An 18,176-nucleotide genomic window follows, 5' to 3' on the forward strand; every position below is an offset into this window, starting at 1 on the left:
TCCGATTTTATAAATTTTTGAACTTTTAAATCTCTCATTTTGGATCCCTGAACTTTCAATTACTCTCAATTAGAATCCTTTCGTTAATTTTAGACGTTATAAGTACAATAAAAAGACTAAAATATCATTGATTTTCATTTTTTAAAAAATAAAAAATGTTTTGAAAGTTGGAATACTCTTTTACCATTACTCTTACCGTGTGTATGGTTGGTGGGAAACAAGAGGGAAAGGAAAAGGTGAGGGAAAATAATTGAAAGCTGATAAGGACTCGGGCCCTCATGGCTGCAATCACTTTCTATTTCAGACCACAAATGCATTCAAATAAGGCTGTAAATATCATAAACTCATAATGCTATTCCTTCTGCTCTCTTTATTTGACAAGCAAACAAAAGATAGATGAGTCTACTAGAATTGGAATTCCTCCAATTACTTTTCTTGGTAAAATTTACTAGAATTAGAACTTTCAATTACTCTCAATTAGAACCCTTCCGTTAATTTTAGACGTTAAAAGTACAATAAAAAGACTAAAATATCCTTGATTTTCATTTTTTAAAAAATAAAAAATGTTTTGAAAGTTGGAATACTCTTTTACCATTACTCTTACCGTGTGTATGGTTGGTGGGAAACAAGAGGGAAAGGAAAAGGTGAGGGAAAATAATTGAAAGCTGATAAGGACTCGGGCCCTCATGGCTGCAATCAGTACTTTCTATTTCAGACCACAAATGCATTCAAATAAGGCTGTAAATATCATAAACTCATAAAGCTATTCCTTCTGCTCTCTTTATTTGACAAGCAAACAAAAGATAGATGAGTCTACTAGAATTGGAATTCCTCCAATTACTTTTCTTGGTAAAATTTATTCACATATTCAAGGAATCAAAACCCGAGCTTACCTATCATTCTATAGTACTACGGTTTTAGATATCGCACAAAACAGAAAGTCTATTGCAGATGACAGTGCAATAGATCTAGAGCAGTACTCCTATTGAACGAAATCCCGATGTTTACTGGAGTTTATTTACTGATATCTCCCAGCAACTTCGAGTAACATTTGGCAAAGTTGCTTGGGCTTTGAGAGCATGACCATATGGCCAGCTCCTCTAATCAAATTCACTTCCTGAGGAGGGCTTTTCTCAATCATCAAACGCTGAAAATCTTCCGGCATCGCTTCATCATCTTCGCAAACTATAAAAACCCGATTGATTGACCCGTATTTCTCCTTTGTCAGCATACACTCCTTGACAAGGTCTTCCAAGAACACCCTCGTTGGCCTTATCAACATGCTGGCCAGTTCCAAGTCCTGCATGCAAGTTAAAACACATAAATAAAATTCACAAAATATGGTAGGAATTAAAAGCACGAATCTGCTCGAAAATCTTGCCTCTGATTGGCAATGGGAGTATAGCTTGGTCCTCATATAATCCGGGCCAAAGCTTGTTGATTCCTCTGAAAACTGGCAATCCAATAAGGATTCTGCAGGGTTCCTTTTGAAGTACTGGTTGCCAAATCCCAAACAAAAGATAAAACAAATTAAAACACGTACATGAAGAAAATAGCTTTTCTTAAAGCAATACAATGATATATTAGGAAATGGGCAACTTTTTTTTTTTTTTTTTTTACTTCTTGTATGAGAGTTCCTGGTGGAGACTCTAAATTTGGCATAATGGCGGTGAGAAAAGCTGCCACTGAAATTTTTTCCGGGAAGCTCTCCATGGCCAGAGAGATACAGAGGCCGGCGTAGCTGTGACCAACCAAAATCACCGTCTCTCCTTGAGGGAGAGATGCCATGAACTCCATCAACGGTTGCATATAGTCCCAAATAGAAATGACCTCCATCAGCTGCTTGGGGTTGACCCCACAAGCGCCGAGGTCCAAAGCAGTGACACGGTGACCGAGCTGTTTGAGCAGGGTGACAAGCTTGTACCAGCACCAAGCCCCATGGCAGGCTCCATGAACTAAAACAAAGTGCTTCAAATCCCCCATTTTCGGTTTCTTGCTGTACTTAATTATTGCTTGGGAGCATGCAATTTCTCTCAGTTTATATACAAGGATTTGAACCAAGAATGTACACTAAAAGTTACAGTACTAGACAAAAGGAAAAAATAAAGTTAATTTGATCGAGGTGCCAAAACGAGACTTTGCTTCGTGTCAATTATTGTCTGAGTGGGCGGCGAATGAGCGTGAAATGCGTGGACATTCTGATTGCTTTAGAAGGAAAGTCGAAAACCAGAACCATTATTTATTTATTTATTTATTTATTTATTAACACTGGAAATTTGGTATTGTGTCGGTTTTATAACTTTCATACACTTTGTGACTTTGTGTGGAACGTGTGTCAAAATATTATTTATTTCAAAAAGTTAACAACATAATTTTAATAATTTTCTGTTGAACTTTTTAGAATTAGTAATTTAATTAAGGTCATTTTAACAAGTTTTCGGTTACTCTTAGAGTCTGTTTGGAGTTGTATTTGAGAAATAGAGTTTTTAAATCAAAAAACGCTTTTTGGCAAAAACTTCATTTGTTAAAAGTGCATTTTAGCCATTTTTAAGCATTTTGAATTCTTAAAAGTACTTTTAACTTTTTTTTTTACCAAACAAATTTTTTTTCTTCAAACAGACTTTTTGAATATTAAATACACTTTTACATTATTCAAACACAATCTCAAACATGCACTCGGTAACATCTGCACAGTACACGTAGGTTAATAAAAATGTTTCATTAACGAGTGACGACACCATTCTTTAACAGCAACAGCACTAAATGGTCAGAATAACGAGTACTTTTAAAAATGAGAAAAATGTGTAAAGGTCCCTAGCTTAGACCTTTTATCATTTCATTATTTCCTTTGATTTTTTTAAGAATGAGGAATGACATTTAGGGTCATTGCCACGTGATATCTAATCAAATTTGTACCTACATACACTCAGGCCTTATTTGTTAAGCTGCAGCACATTCCTGACCACGCTGCAGTTTATGTGACAAGACAAATTTTGTTAAAAGACAATTATGCCCATATAAAAGAGAAACGATTATTTGTATGAAGTGTTTTGAAGGGGCAAAATAAAAATTATTTTTATTTTTATTTTTCCAACCAGCTGGGTCAATCCATTCAACCACTTGATGGAGAGGCACCAACCCAGAGGTGTACAGTGCCATGTAAAATCAGGGGGTTTGCCAAACACCATCTTTCTCTCTCACACATATATATATATATGTATATATAATTTTAATTTTAAAATATGTCACATCATAAAAATAAAAAAAGGGAGAAGGTGGTTGGGAGCTGTCAAATTAATGGAGAGTGATTTAACCAATCCTAATATTTTTTAGTAACGATTGAACCACTTTGAAGACGGACAATGATTTAGCCATTCGGCCACCTTTTTTAAAGATATCCGGTTTGGCAACTTTCAAAGGCCTAATAAAGAGTGACTAGTTATTGAGAGTGATTTGACTCCAAAAGTTATTAGAGGTGGCCAGAATTAGGGGTAGCTTGCCCACCTCTCTCTCTCTCTCTGATTCATTCCTACTCTTTTGTTTGTTTGTTTTTTCTTTTATGATGTAACATTGTTATAAATGATGTGGTCATGTATAAATGATGTGATCATGTTGGCTCAAACTGTCAAATACATGTCATTAGATATGACGTAGCTATTAGTCTATGTATCATTATTTCCTTTCAAAAAATTTAAGGAAAAGAGTGATTTGATAATTTTAAAGAGTAATTTGATAGAAGTGGTGATATTACGTACGCTAGTCTGAGTGTACAATGTCTCATGTTAGTGTGAACAATAATCAAAAGTTACTGTTTCAACATTTTTTTAATATTCTTTTGGTTACTGTTCACACCGACGTGAGGCACTATGCACTCACGCTGGCGTGCGTAATATCACTACTCAATTTGATACACTTTAAACCTTAAAAATTGATTTACTAAAAGCTCTAACTTTCCCATTAAAAAATACACATTTTTTTTAAAAAAAAAATTTAGGAGGAAGGTCACAACCGATATATCTTCTTCTGTTTTTTTTTTTTTTTTTTTTTTTTTTCAATCTTCATAGTTTTCCATATGAAAAAAAAAAAAAAAGTATTTAAGTTGATTAAACGATGATGACTTTTTTAACAAATTTTTTCATTTTACAAGATTGGTCCAATACCTATCCAGCCATCACACCCTACATTTCCATTTGATAGAAAGCTATGCACTTTCTAGTTATCAGGAAGTGTAAACAACTTGTTCTTGCAATCTATGAGACTCATACTTTAGAATTTCCTTTTTTTAACAGAAAAAATTAAAAAAAATTAAAAAAAAAAATTGTGAATAAAAGGATGATAAAAGAATAAGATTCTCTTTCATGTTTTGAGTCATTAGAGGCACCTATGACCAAAGGGAAATGTACTTGGAATGAGCCTTGGGCGGCAACAGAGGGGAAGTGTATATAGTATTGATAATCATTGTTCACAACATACCCTTGGCCATAGCACTTAATACAACATCTTGATAGCCTTAAAATTTAGCTTCAGCAGCGAGTGTCAATTTGACACCGTCTTTGAATGAAACAGGAGAAATATTTAGTGTCTGAACTAGTTTGGTTATATTCATGGATATGTCGGCCGGGGACTTGACGCCTCGATCAACCTGGAGAATTATTTCAAAAAAGAGCAGTTTAAATTGACTGGAACAAGGAAAACCAAATTCTCACACAATGCACATGTAGAGAGGAAGCTGTTGCTTAGCAAAAAGAGCAAACAGAAAAATATTATTCGACATGTTCATCCAAAAGGGCAAGCTGACACTTCGGTGGCCAGGGAGTAAAATGAAGAACTGATGGATAAGTCTCAAGGCACCAAACAAGCATGTTAAAAAGTTTGTTTCTCAAGCATTTCAAAATTTTAGATAAGAACAAGCATGATAAAAAGTTTGTTTCTCGGGCATTTCAAAATTTTAGAATAAATCTTAAGCGCTGAACATACCGACGATGCAGACACTGCTTTGATCAGTGAGGTGTCGTATCCTCTGATATGTGCCACAGCCTCGGCCATTTGTACACGGGATACCCTATCTGGTCCACCAACGTTTAGTAGCAACTGCATTTGCTTACCCTCTGGCACAAATATCATGAATGTCAAGTGAAACTCAGAATATTGAGAGAAAGAGAGACAGAGAGAGTACAGATGTCAAAGCATATAGAAAAAGCAGAAGGTTGGCAAAACGGGCAATGGAAAACAAGGCATTAGAAGGAAAATTTGATATTGCAATGCCTTAATGGAGTCTGTCTTTTAGCAAAAAATGGATATCCTTATAAACAACCGATATTGTTCAAGAGTTAATCAATGTAAAAACCAAATGAATGGTGATGTACAAAGAAGATTTTGTAGTTTCTCATCTATATTACCAGTATTTTAGCTTGGATACTACAGATTATACCTGACACCCATCTGCTTGTCAAAGCTAGTATGATACTCACAACATCCTTGACATAAACTGGGCAGCGAAACTCGTCATGAAAGAAGTCCCCTTTTTCTCCTTTGGAAAGGACACCATCCATCCACTGCATCAATTAGGCGCCAAATTGTTGGTAATATACAAAATAATCATTGTTTCCCATTTATTAATTGTTTTCTTTTAACTAGAAACACTAATCATAATCTCTATCTTTATAATTACAAATCCTACAAAAAGAAACCCCCCACCAAAAAATAAATTGCCAGCCCGTCTCAACACTACACAATGAAAACAGCAACTTGAAAGTTCAATAATGATAATATATGACTTTACACAGTGATATTGACTCCCCCCACATTAAAAAATCAAGGTTTCCATTTCCTCATACCACTTAACTCCATTTTTGTAACAAAATAAATTATTTTTCTGGTATATCCTGTTGATGTTTCCATTGGATGAGATTGACAATTTACATGAACATTAACCAGTGCTTATAGTGTTATTTGTTTTGTCGCCATATGATCAATTCTTATTCTCCTATCTGCATCTCTCACCTTTTGTTACTTTTCACTTGATAAGTTCCAAGAATCTTTACAAATAAATAATCTTATACCTGAAACTTCTTACGTTGAAATCTCAGCCACAAACCTCTTAGACAAGAATAGTGAACAGTAACAACTTAATTTTGGGTTGCAACTTTAACTGAGTAAACTTTGCATCTGTGCTAACTCAGTTGAAACCTAAAAAGTTTCCCAAAAACAAATCTTAAATAAATCAAAGCTGGTAAACATGACCTTTTCTAGCATGCAAAAGACCGAAGTAACCCAATCTGGTAGCCTATGACTGCTTTTCATCCTTTTTATTTTTTTCCTTCTAACTTTTCTCCTTTTTGGGGCAAAGAACTGGTAAATTAGATCAGTTTTGAACCATTCTGTTCCTGACATATCCAAAGTTATAAACCAAAAAGAGGCATAAAGTTGGAAGATGCAAGATTTTAAACATGGGAAAAAGATGGGGATTATGAATAAGTGCCACTTTCATAAATAAATTAGACCGTATTAGAGACAGGATGAAGCAGGCTGCAGAACTTCATGGACAAACTAAATAGTGAAAACAACAATAGGAGAACCAGAAAACTCATGCATTTGCTTAGAACATAGCAGTGCTTGACAAGCACCAGGTGCAAAAAGGCAAATTATATTCTTCCCCTTATTTATAGAGTCACTATATTTAGTAGTCTCTAATCATATGCATTTCTTAGCCAACAAACTTGCAGATGTAGATTACAAGGTCTGCATTCTGGGTACACACCTGAATTGGAAGAGATCTTGGAACAGGTGAGATAGTCTGTGGCCCAAAAATGATACTGCTTCTCAGTATTGCAAAATTCAAGCATTTTTCAGAAACAAGCTGCTCTGCTGCCACCTTTGATTTCCCATAAACATTCACAGGAACAGTTTCGTCTTCTTCCTTGTAGAAGGACTTCACCCCTTCATAAACTGTTTGGAAACTTACATCATATACATTTTGAAAACAAAGCTATGTGTAAAGGCACGATAAATGATAAGTGTAAGATATAGGGAGTAGCTACATCAGAGATTTGTTTTCTTCCAGCTAATACAAAATATAATAAGCCTATGAGCTGTAGTTCAAATAGCACTTCCTCCTCCATAAGAATGGGTTGGAGTGTGAAGCTGTGGGTTAAAGACCCACTGGTGCGTAACTTCATTATTGGTGAAAGAAAAAAACATAAGCATGCCAGCTACAGTAGTAGCATTAGAAATTGTCAGGCATTGGATAATTCGGTAGAGATGACCAAAAGGAAATAGAAAATGCCTGGACCATAGAGCAAGAAAGGTTATTTATTGTATTTACTTCCGGTGGTATGTTATGTGCATCCAGTTTTTTACATGGAAAAATCATAATGTGCAATTGCCCTAATATTCAATACTGGTTTTTTTCAGCAGGTAGGTCCAGGTAAATCAAATGAATACAATATGAGACTTGAGAAAAGAGAAAGTAATCCAAAAGTGGTTTTGTTTAAGACCTGACTCTACTGGGAGGAAAATGTAGTCTTCCAATGTTTAATGTTTACAAGGCTTTTGGAGTTGACTTAAGATTTGCATGGTCACTTAGATAGTAAAACTTAGATTGTTTTAACCATCCATTGTAGTCTAGATGGTTAGGATACATGGCTCTCACCCAAAAGACCCAAGTTCAAGTCCGGCAAAAGAAATTTATTTTTCGTCCAAAAAAAAGAATTAGATAATTCGTTAAGCTATTGTTTATTTACAAAAGAAAAATTTCGAGAAACTTGTGAGTTGTGACAGGTTTGTGTTCCAGCAAGACGGAAATCAACCAAAAAAGTCAAGCTTAGGAAACTTATAAGACAGGTCTGCCCTGTTTATACCTAGGACTTCTAGACCATATACACAAACAATATGAATTGCAATATTGCTTTGTCTTTGCTTCATTCCTCTAGTAATTCCAGTGTGACTTACCTTGATCGGTTGACAAGTGAATCAGAAGTGTACTACTCTCTTCAAAGTTTGATAACCAATTCACAAGAGAAGATGGCACATTAATAGACATAGTGGCAGTGGGATCCATTTCACAGGCACGAGGTACAGAGAGTGCAGCACAATTCACAACAACATCAGGCTGCCATTTCAAAGAAGATACAATTGTCAGCTCTTGAAACGGGAGTTAAGCTGTATTCAAAACCTTTTTTTAAAGAGCCAGCACAATAGATGGAGCTTTAAAACATTTCAGGATTTCTGAATTCTGCCTAAGACAACTTACGTTATAGATTGTGAAACCATATGTCACAACCATAAGATTGGATTATTCTTAACTAATAATGAAAAGGGAAGACAGCAAACTCTCATATATTAAAGCAAAATATCCCAATTCCCAAGCAATTTCTCAAGCAAAAAGATAAAAAACCATAAAACCCATTACAGATCCCAGGTAGTCTAGGTAGAGGCACTTTGAGGTGCTTGTTCCAGACGCCCTTTTAAACACATAATACAGAATGTAGAAAATTTAGATCTTAAATCTATGAACGAAACCACCCACTTACCAAATTCTTACATTCTCTGCTTCGCAAAACTACCAAATAAATCTACCAGTAGCGAACATAACGTATTTGAAAATATTCTTTTCTTTTGGTGAAAACAGACCTGGCCAAATGTCTGTGAAATGGCCTCAAATCCTTGTCCAGTTCTCAGATCAACATGGAAAGCGAGCAAATGAGGAATGGCATCAAGCAAAGCCTGAGGAAGCTTTGAGTGGTACGTGAATGCCAGATCATATGGCGTGCCTTGGATCTCTGAAAAGCCTTGCAATAGGTGTTGTCCTAAGTATCCCGTGCCTCCCACTATCAAAACTCTCTTCCCACCCATCTCCCGCTCTCTCTGGGAATGGAGGGAAGGGGTTCTTTGTATAGAGTTGGAAGATTGTACGCTTGACGGTTGACGCTTTGATAAGCGGATGGGATTTGTTGGCAACTTGCAGTTTGAGGAAACTTCTCACGTTTTGTTGTTACTCTCACTCGCAATCCTGTCACTGCCGGTGTTTCTCGCGTTCCGGAATTATGAAAATGGAGGTAAAGGAACAGGTACGACGGGGACAGAAGTTGCAAGCCAAAGCAAGGGACTCTGCCAATTCCGAGTTTGGATCGGGAAAATGTGAAATTCAATCCGGATTTTTTATTTTTTATTTTTCACCTAGACGAGGATGCAGTTAGATTTATGAATTACATTTTTCTCATACACACGTGTATATATATATATAAGTGAAGTATATGGCAGTATTTTTTTTTTTTTTTTTTTCTAATTGAAAGGGTGGGAAGGGGCGATCAGTGTAGTTTCCCCTTTGGGCGTTACCATCAGGGTTTCCACCCGCTGTGAAATGTATGGTTTGAGCCATAGCTACTGCCTGGGAAGACGAGCCCGTCACCACAACCCCACAAAGGTGTGAGCCAGTAGAGCCCCTTCAAAGTAGCATCTGGTTCACGCATCTACTACCGCAAGCAGATTCGAACACGCGACCACTATGATGAAAGGAATTCTTTTACCAACTCAACTACCACCCTTGTGGTTATATGGCAGTATTGGTTGGGAAGTTGTGTTCATAGGAGTGCATATTCTGTGCGATCATGGGAGAGAGGGGTGGGTTTATGTGACCAATCAGGAAATGACACCTAAGTTAATCATACCAAACTTAAATTAAAAAAAAAAACACACCTACACTTGATTATTTTAAATAAGAACTTCAAAAATTAATTAAAAGAAAAACAAATTAGAAGGTGGCCACGCGGCCACCCCCATGGCCTAGGGGTGGTTGCGCGGCCACCTCGGCCACATCGCACAACCACCCTAGATGGGCGGGGGTGGCCGCCAACCACCTCTGGGGCGGCTCCTTTCTCACTTGGGTGATTGGAAATCATTGAAAAATAAAATATGATATAATCAGGAGTTTTAGTTTTATTTTCTTAATATGTTCTATGTTGAGGTGTCAACTCCTCATTGATAGGCACAAAAGGGTAATTTTGTACACCATTCTCATTGAAGTTATTCTCGTGTTTATATATCAATCGTATGCCAAACACACGAAAGAAAAAGAAGCATGCGAGAAAGATAAAGGGTTAGAGAGGCTCATTGGAAGAATCGAAAAAACTATATGCAATACTTAAGTTAGTAATTAGAAAAGGAAACAAAATGAAATAATAGCATTAAGAAAAAAAAAAGTTATGTGTACCTAACAAAGACACCTAGTCTCCATTTATAAGTTAAACGTTCTCGCCACTTTCTAGTAGGGCTTTTAGGGTTTTTGCCCATTTTTTATTGGTAACGTAAGAGATTATTTCCAAAAATATCGAGAGGTTATACAACATGGTCTTGTTGATGCTTAATGTGGCGAGGGATATGCTGAGAAGGTAGTTGAGTGTGTTCTTGAGCGATTATATGATGTGGGCGTAGGCATTACGCTTCATCGACTTATTGAATTATGGGTAAAACAAGCTACAAACTTTGGTCACGGGCCTTTGACAAATAGGTCTTCTTATTATTTTATGACTTTTGACATGTATGTCAATATGTGATTGAAGAATTGTTAAAATTATTTTTATTAGTAGATGTGTCTCGGATCACATAATATTGTTGCGTGTTAAAAGTTGTAAAATAATTACACGTGTAACATTATTTTTATTTTTTATTTTTAATGGTGAGAGAGGGGGAGCGTATATGTACGAAAACGGCTAACGAGTTTGGTAGGCTAACCCAATATCAAATTTGAGCAGATGTATTGGGCCAGGCCGACACCATAGCTTTACACACACTGTTGGAAAATAAAGAAAAAGCCCAGTTCGCGCGTATATTTATTATTTACCACAATTGACAATTCCCTTAACCCGATAATCGTACGGTGTAAATTTAAGGATGACTACACCTCCATCTAGGGCAACCCCTCGCTCTTCCTTTATAAAACCCCTAACATACCCATTCTTCCTGTGCCTCTCTTTTTCTCTCTCTCTCTCTCCATTAGGGTTTTGGTAGACAATTTATTGATTCTTGTTCTTTCTCTTATTATTATTAGTTATGGTATTTTGATGTGGGGCGAAGTGAGATTCAGATGATGAGAGAAAAACTGCAACAAAATGATCGATTAATTTCATGATTATTGGTATTTAAGTCTCTGATGATTTACTTTCGTCCCCACATTTCCCAATTTTTTTGTTTCTTCTTTTCAATTTTTTTGTTATTTTAGTTTTGTTCGGAGCAGATGGATCCAGGACTGAGATATGATGAGAGAAATTTTGGTCCGTGTTTCTGATTAACCGTGACCGATAACCCCAATAATAGCACACTCTGATCTCTTCAGGTTCTATTAGTTCTTATTATATGTTTTTTCGTTTTTAGGTCTTTTGTGGCTTGCAATTGTGCTCGATGATTGTTTGCCCAATTCTTTGGGTAGTTTATACGCTATACTGAGGCTTTTGATCTGCTGAACATACAATGATGAATGAGAGCGCCTTGTGATTGATAGTTATGAAATAGTTAGGAGTTTTATTTTTTGATTTATCTCAGATTTAGCTTTTTCAAAAATGTGTGTTTAGTGGTTTTAGAATGTGCGGATTCAACAAGAAAATTTGCATTTTGGTTTATTTTCTTATTAGTTGCTGTGATGAATCATGAAGCTATCACATGTCAGACTTCAGAGGTTTTTTCTACTTGAAAAGATCTATGAGACAAACATTCATGTTTCTGAGCAGAATATGTTTTCTTCTTTGCTGTATTTAGTACATTCGAAGCTGATTCGAGTAGCTGCGGATTTGGTTGATTCCAAAGTTCAGTTGAAAATGACGATAAATTTGGCTTGTTTTGGGACATGAGTGAGCTCGGAGACACTTGATGATCATGGAACTTCGCTGAAATTCCGTGGAATTTGCGGTTTCATTCGTTCTGAGCTTCAGCATTATATTGAGGTTTAAAAAATGCTTTGCATGTATCTGGACTTTTAAACCTTAAATTCTGCAAATACCATTTAAATAATGGTATTCCAATGCTGTTTATAGGATATTTTTTGTTTTCATTTTTAAAAATATATATTAGTATTTTTTGTGTTAAAAGTTTTTTTTATTTTTTTGAAAAAATAAATCAAAAAAATTATTATCAAGTTTACTCAAATTTGGAAAGATGGTATTGCTTTTGCTTGTTGCTTGTATATAGATGTGCGATAATTTCAATAACTATCAATAATAAAAAGTTATTTTAATATGTGCCTTCAAATAAATAAGGTGCCTTCATGTATTTTCCAAAAATTGGTGTTTATAAAATGTCATTCATAACATAATTAATGACAAAATGACATGCGTTTAATAGACTCTTTACAAGCACAATGCAAAGAGTAATCTCATAGGAGAGGAGCTAAGGAGCCGGTCAAATGAACTCAGCAAAATTTTAAAAGAGGGATAATTGTTTTTTTTTTTTTTTTTTTTTAATTTTTAATTTTGATTGATGCCTCTAAAGAATATTAACTTAAATTGAAGAGACTCAAATCAATTCCTTGGACTCTAAAAACAATTTGGAAACACACATGCCATACAAATAACCAAAGAGAACAAATTTAGAAGCTTTAGGCTTTGGTTATGATTTTTTTTTTAAAAAAAAAATTTGTTTTCACTCAAACGATCCCCTCTCCCTTATCAGCTTCCTTTCCTCCATCCCTTCCCATTTAATATGTATTCCAACATAACCGAAGCTTCACACCCACTTTAGCCTACCCACCTCTTCCACGCTCATTCTCTCTTGAACGAAAATGAAGGCAAAAGATCATTTCTCTCACCCCCCCTCCCCCCCCCCCCCCCATCATTTCTCTCACCTCCTCCCCCCCCCCCCCCCCCAAAATCCATGGATTCTAACACTGCCAAGAAGTTGTTAAATCGTTAATGGAGACCCAATTTGGTACCCAGCATGAACGTTTCTCTCCTAAATTCGCAGAAGAGAGGGCGTGATTAAAGACTAATAAATATTGGCATTATTGTAATTGTGTGAAACCTGTATGTATATCTTTGTCGGTCTAATTTTTATTAAACTCAACTTCGTCCCGCATTTTGCCTTGAAAAACTTTTCAACAAAAGCTTTAAATTGAAGCTTCTACAGTAATGCTGTTATCAGCTTTTTGGATGAAAAAAAGTGCTTTGAAGGAAGTATGCCAAACAATCTTTTTTTTTTCAATTATCTTTTTGCTAAAACTCTCTTTGAGCTCTTAAACACAATCCTGAATCGACACTCAAACAATATTGGTTTGTGTCTTTATTTCTGTTCTCAAGACAAATGCTTTACAAACAAATCAGCTTCCAACACATTCCTTACAACCCAGAAAACAATTTTCAACTTCGGAACATTTTCTCAAACCAAAAATAAAACCCTTTCAAAACACATTACCAACCATTCCTTTGCAACTGCTCAGATTTCCAGTCCAGATTATGTACATAGGGAAGTAATGAGGCAACTGGATAGGTAATTAGCTTAGTTATGGTTTTACTATTTTCCTATTCTTGTAGCTACCGACAAAATAACAAGATGTACTTCCTCCTTCAAATTGCTGGTTGCCGTAAATTGGGACTGAAAAATAATGACAAAACGATCACGATCTGCTTTCAGGGGAGGCACAGGACTTCTCAACGAGCAACTCGATTTTCTAGTCAGTAGGTTAAGAAAGATAAATTAACTATGCTGAAAGTTACATAAATCAATAGAGATATAAGCCCAGGAAAAAAAAAAAAAGTTCGAGAATTAATTTTATCTAAATACTAACTGAATCCGCTAGAAGAAGAGATATGGCAATGTTTCAAAAAATGTGCAAGCTGACTTGTGTTTGAAAACAAGATGAAATAGGATCATTAGTGTCACATTCAAGGTGGACAATCTCTTATGAGATGGCGCTCTATCATAGAATATTCCTTTAAAATGCATTTTTATGTTACTTCCTTAAATTTTCCATAAGGTTTTCTGAGTTTCAAAAGGTGGTCTTCATTATGAAGGAAAACAAGAAAAAGCTGTTCACCTTTACTGATTTATTTACTTCTTCAAGCTTATGTAGCAGCAATTCCCCGGTTACTATGCCTCTGCGTTCCGTTGAAACATGGCGTGGTGAATTTGTCATCTGCATAAGTATAATTTTAATAAATGCAAGAATCTACATAAGAACAAAACACTCACCAGATAGATGATAACATTTTCAATATAGCATTTCTTACACAGGAATTACAAGAAATAAAATAATTAAAAGAACACAAACAAGCAAAAGTCCTGCAATGTGATAAAAGTGTGCCCCTATTATAAATTGATGACTGATTAGCCAAAAAAAAAAAAAAAAGAAGTAATCAACCATTAGTTTTGCAAAGCAACTGACTATCATATGTTAAATATAAGCTAATACATGTGCAAGGCTAAATTTAGTTCACTTATTCCTTTATCAGGAACTAAAAAAAAATCCAGATATCAAAATTGCCAATCTCCCCTTTTTTTTTTTTTCTTTTTTTTTTTTCTTTTTTTTTTTATTTTAATTTAGCAAAATTGCCAATAGGACAAAGTGACCGTGCGGCCACCTCAATTAGACCAACAAGTCAGAGGTGGTAGTGCATCCAACTTCTTCCGCACGCGGCCATCCCCTCTTTGTTGGGGGTGGTTGCACGACCAATCCTATGTTGGGGTAGTTGAGCAACCACTTCTCTATTTTTAAAAAAATAATAAAAAAATTAAGTAAGAAGTCAGCCTTCAAAACTTAAAAAATAAACATGTTATATAAAAAATAAATATTTTTAATGTTCGTTTCTTTGAGAACACAAAACACTACAAACTTTACCAAAAACACTTGTCAACTTCCATCACATCAAAAAACTCTTTTCAAGTCAAAACACAAAGACCACTTTTCAAAACACACTTAGCAAACATAACAAAAATTTTCAAAGTCACTATCAGAACAAGAAGGGAGAATTGCATTAAGATCTCATATTGGGTTAAAAGAATATTTCCTGAGACCCTCGAGCTCTAAGTACCAGACCCTTCACCATAAAGAGCATAACACCTGATCTGCATCCATCTATCCCAACTACCAAACTTCAATTTCTGAGATGGCCCATGATATGCTCCTTTCTCCAACCAGCATGGGGGCAGAAAGACAAAAAGAAAGGAATTGAAAATAAGCTTTTCAATGAGATCTTAGAAAGCTTCATGCCTCCATGGCTTGCAAGGTAATTTCAGCCAATTTAAACTGGCTCCATCTGGGGTTTGATTATAAACCGCCTCAAACCTAAGTGAGTTTCATGCTAGTCTAAAGCCAAATGGGCTTTACAAATGTTATTGGTAGCGTCCAAAAGTTCTAAAGAGTATTAGTAACAGATTTTTATCACTACCTTCAGATTTTTGATTGGCGATCTCAAAGCAGTTGGTCCCTCAGTCAACGATCCCATACGACCTGTGCTTTCTCCTTCAGCAGTTAGAGCCATAGGCCTCCAACTTCTACCAACATCTTGTATAATCTTTGAAACTGCTGTTATGATGACCTGCAAGACATGAAACTCAAGATAAGTAAGTTATTCATATGATAACTGGCTCCTTTTGATTATAATCTGACGCTAGGATACCAAGAGAAGAAAAGCTTAATTTACCTTTCTCAGAAGTCCAGGGTTAGAAACCCCCTGAACCTGTAGTTCATCTACAGGTGCATCTTTTCCATGTGCTATACTCTCAACTCTAAAGGTATGGATTCCATACACTGATTGCAAGCAACCTATTGAGAACACAACACAAAAATGCCATGTCTTTTTTAATGAAGAATTTGACTTAGAAAATCAACGCACCCAAAACAATATTGAATCAAAGTCATGAGAGTTCACATGATCAAGAAGCTAATGTAGATAGCTATGAATTGAAAAGGAAACTTAAAAATCAGAGGACAGGCAAGTAATTCCGTTTTCCTAACTCAAGTTCCTGCCCTAACATTCCTTTTTATTTAATTTTTTCACGGAGGGGGACAGTTGGAGAGAGAGAGAGAGAGAGAGAGAGAGAGGGGGGGGGGGGGGGTGGGTGGGTAATTTCCCCCCTCCCCTTGGGGTCAATTACTTGTGTAAAAAAAAACAGCACCATTCACTCCCTTTGGCCATCTTACAAGATGTGCAGCCAAAAGCATAGGATATTAAATCATGATTTCTGCTACAGCCACATTTATTCTCAACTACAGTTTAGCAACTCATAACTTCTAACCCTTGAAACCAGATACTCAGCCTGGACACACAACCAATAACTATATGGCATAAAATAATTATTTCATAATCATAACACAAAAAGCATCTGAAAAGTCTTGCAACAGTACCTTGTTCAATAATGATATCAATCACCATGGAAAGTGGCACATGTTTATCAATTGTCGCAGTGCCCCAAAAGGGTATAAACGAAGGCCTTGAGACCTTCACAAAGAGCGACGAATTATTAGATCTACAGTGCTTCTTTTTATAAAAAACAGGAGAAGAATTCAAACAAGTGGTATACCTTGTAGACTATCTCACTAGGGGTAACATACAGTTTGCGCGAGGAAATATCTTTCTGAAGCACATATCTTTTAATGGGTAGATACAGAAGCATTATGATGCCCACTCCCCAAGCTAGAACCAGCAATAGAGATATAGAAAGCCATATAACCGTGTCATACTTAATGCTATTGCTTGCAAGTTCTTCAAAGGAGGCTGAGTACAGTATCTGCTCAGAACAATCTGCAGCATCATCATCGTCTAACTCGGATTCAGGATCACTAAGTAGTCGACCCTTCGATGACCCCAGCTCTGATAGACCATCCGCATGACCCATCAACATTTCTTCGAGCTCAAAACTATAAATTAAAGAGACAGAAGAGTTCATCACTATAACCTATATTCCTAATAACGCCACATATCCTACACAATTCACGTCTTCCTTTAGATGGTTTTTGACAACCAACACAGACAATGATGCGTCCAATCAATTGCTTAGTTGAAGTTATTTTCATGAGCAATCAGACCACCAAATTACAAAAATTCTAGTTGATCAAGATTCAGATGAGATTTAACGGCTCTACCATTCATATGCCCCATATTAAGTCATGAAATGTTTTGAGTAAAACCCCATTTGGTTCCCGAAAAAATGAAAGAAAATACAAAAGAAGATCAACACTCACAGCGTCGATCAACAAAATCCAACCCGACACAAAAATTAAACAAACAAACAAATGCTTCGAACTTTACCGGGAAATTCTTCGAATATCAGAAACGTTTGTGGAAATTTCTTTGCGAAATTTGTTAGAGCATTTACCTGAGATTTGGGCTTTCGCGGTGATTTTTGTGGAAACTAGGGCAAAAATGCAAGCTCGAGAAGCTGAGCTACCGGTCCATAACTTTTGAGGATTCTCCAATTTTATAGTTCCAGAGCAGCTTAGGTACTTCTACGGTTTTTGTTGGAGGAATACTAGAGTGTGAATACTCGGACGTTGCCAAGGGCTATATTTCTTACACGTGGTTTGTCAGTAAAAACTGTCCCGTAAAACCGGGACTTTTTTTTTTTTTTTTTTTTCACAAATGCCATTCTTCTTCAAAAATGTTTAACATCTCAAATTTTTGTTTTAAAAGTTGATTTTCAAATGATGTGTTATCATTCTATGAGTTGATGACACACTTCTCAAAATAATAAATCTCATGAAATTATGACACATTATTTGAAAACTAATTTTTTGAAATAAAATTTGGGATGTGTAGCACTTCTCTTTGAACTTTCACTAAATTTAAGTAAACCTCATAAAGTTTAAAAACTCTCAATTTTACTTATCAAATTTCTAATTTGATGCAATATACCACATCCATTAAGATTTAGCGTTAAATCCTATGGATTCTATGAAAAACACTAAAATAGCCTCTAATTTATTTATTTTTTAATGTGAAATTAATAGTAAATTTAAAATTTTCAGAGTTATTAAAAAAATGTCATTTCATCCATTTTAACGTGAGTTTAACACCAAACCATAACCGATGGAATATATTATATCAAATTAAAAGTTCGAGGGATGAAATTAAAAATTTTTTAACTTTGAGAATCTTCTCAAAATACGTGAAAGATTATGAGACATTTGTGAAGTTTTTCCTTTTTTTTTCTTTGACATGTTCATACAAGGGGAGATAAATAGAGAAAAGTGA

General features: G+C 35.6%; 3 protein-coding genes and 2 non-coding genes across 6 annotated transcripts; 2 read left to right on the plus strand and 3 right to left on the minus strand.

Moving 5' to 3' along the window:
• Nucleotides 1–725: 725 nt before the first annotated feature.
• On the minus strand, nt 726–2,065 carry LOC132188453 (methylesterase 10). The gene is made up of 3 exons (XM_059602907.2): nt 1,621–2,065; nt 1,382–1,495; nt 726–1,300 (listed from the first exon to the last, which is right to left on the minus strand). The coding sequence occupies exons 1-3, from the start codon at nt 1,981–1,983 to the stop codon at nt 1,019–1,021; spliced, it is 759 nt and encodes a 252-aa protein (XP_059458890.2). The 5' UTR covers nt 1,984–2,065; the 3' UTR covers nt 726–1,018.
• Nucleotides 2,066–4,336: 2,271 nt separating this feature from the next.
• LOC132188452 (NAD(P)-binding Rossmann-fold superfamily protein) lies at nt 4,337–9,135 on the minus strand. Its single transcript, XM_059602906.2, has 6 exons — nt 8,632–9,135; nt 7,951–8,110; nt 6,761–6,948; nt 5,432–5,555; nt 4,978–5,108; nt 4,337–4,642 (listed from the first exon to the last, which is right to left on the minus strand). Exons 1-6 carry the CDS (start codon nt 8,851–8,853, stop codon nt 4,511–4,513), a joined length of 957 nt encoding a protein of 318 aa, XP_059458889.2. The 5' UTR covers nt 8,854–9,135; the 3' UTR covers nt 4,337–4,510.
• Nucleotides 9,136–11,076: 1,941 nt separating this feature from the next.
• On the plus strand, nt 11,077–11,155 carry LOC132188891 (small nucleolar RNA Z199). The gene has a single exon (XR_009440950.1). It is a non-coding gene; the product is annotated as a small nucleolar RNA Z199 (small nucleolar RNA).
• Nucleotides 11,156–11,624: 469 nt separating this feature from the next.
• On the plus strand, nt 11,625–11,726 carry LOC132188892 (small nucleolar RNA R64/Z200 family). The gene has a single exon (XR_009440952.1). It is a non-coding gene; the product is annotated as a small nucleolar RNA R64/Z200 family (small nucleolar RNA).
• Nucleotides 11,727–13,238: 1,512 nt separating this feature from the next.
• LOC132187226 (uncharacterized) lies at nt 13,239–17,389 on the minus strand. Of its 2 annotated transcripts, none has more exons than XM_088517738.1 (7): nt 17,302–17,389; nt 16,507–16,843; nt 16,331–16,424; nt 15,627–15,748; nt 15,372–15,521; nt 14,021–14,119; nt 13,239–13,654 (listed from the first exon to the last, which is right to left on the minus strand). In XM_088517738.1, the coding sequence occupies exons 2-7, from the start codon at nt 16,825–16,827 to the stop codon at nt 13,601–13,603; spliced, it is 840 nt and encodes a 279-aa protein (XP_088373864.1). In that variant the 5' UTR covers nt 16,828–16,843; nt 17,302–17,389; the 3' UTR covers nt 13,239–13,600. The 2 variants fall into 2 exon arrangements, with proteins under 2 accessions (XP_088373864.1, XP_059457449.2); XM_059601466.2 differs by having other exon boundaries at nt 17,235–17,389.
• Nucleotides 17,390–18,176: the final 787 nt, after the last annotated feature.

This window comes from Corylus avellana, chromosome 6 (genome assembly GCF_965113065.1).
Source record: "Corylus avellana chromosome 6, dhCorAvel1.hap1.2, whole genome shotgun sequence".
NCBI classification, from domain to species: domain Eukaryota; kingdom Viridiplantae; phylum Streptophyta; class Magnoliopsida; order Fagales; family Betulaceae; genus Corylus; species Corylus avellana.

What these genes read in the sequence shown, in the direction of transcription:
- LOC132188453 (XM_059602907.2), bottom strand. Translation starts at nt 1,983, where the DNA reads ATGGGGGATTTGAAGCACTTTGTTTTAGTTCATGGAGCCTGCCATGGG. An exon ending in CAGGAACTCTCATACAAGAA is followed by an intron (nt 1,496 to 1,620) that starts GTAAAAAAAAAA and finishes TTTGGCAACCAG; the next exon opens with TACTTCAAAAGGAACCCTGC. An exon ending in ACTCCCATTGCCAATCAGAG is followed by an intron (nt 1,301 to 1,381) that starts GCAAGATTTTCG and finishes ACTTGCATGCAG; the next exon opens with GACTTGGAACTGGCCAGCAT.
- LOC132188452 (XM_059602906.2), bottom strand. Translation starts at nt 8,853, where the DNA reads ATGGGTGGGAAGAGAGTTTTGATAGTGGGAGGCACGGGATACTTAGGA. An exon ending in TTTCACAGACATTTGGCCAG is followed by an intron (nt 8,111 to 8,631) that starts GTCTGTTTTCAC and finishes TTGAAATGGCAG; the next exon opens with CCTGATGTTGTTGTGAATTG. An exon ending in GACAAGCAGATGGGTGTCAG is followed by an intron (nt 5,109 to 5,431) that starts GTATAATCTGTA and finishes TATTTGTGCCAG; the next exon opens with AGGGTAAGCAAATGCAGTTG.
- LOC132187226 (XM_088517738.1), bottom strand. Translation starts at nt 16,827, where the DNA reads ATGTTGATGGGTCATGCGGATGGTCTATCAGAGCTGGGGTCATCGAAG. An exon ending in CTAGTGAGATAGTCTACAAG is followed by an intron (nt 16,425 to 16,506) that starts GTATACCACTTG and finishes CTCTTTGTGAAG; the next exon opens with GTCTCAAGGCCTTCGTTTAT. An exon ending in TGATATCATTATTGAACAAG is followed by an intron (nt 15,749 to 16,330) that starts GTACTGTTGCAA and finishes TGTTCTCAATAG; the next exon opens with GTTGCTTGCAATCAGTGTAT.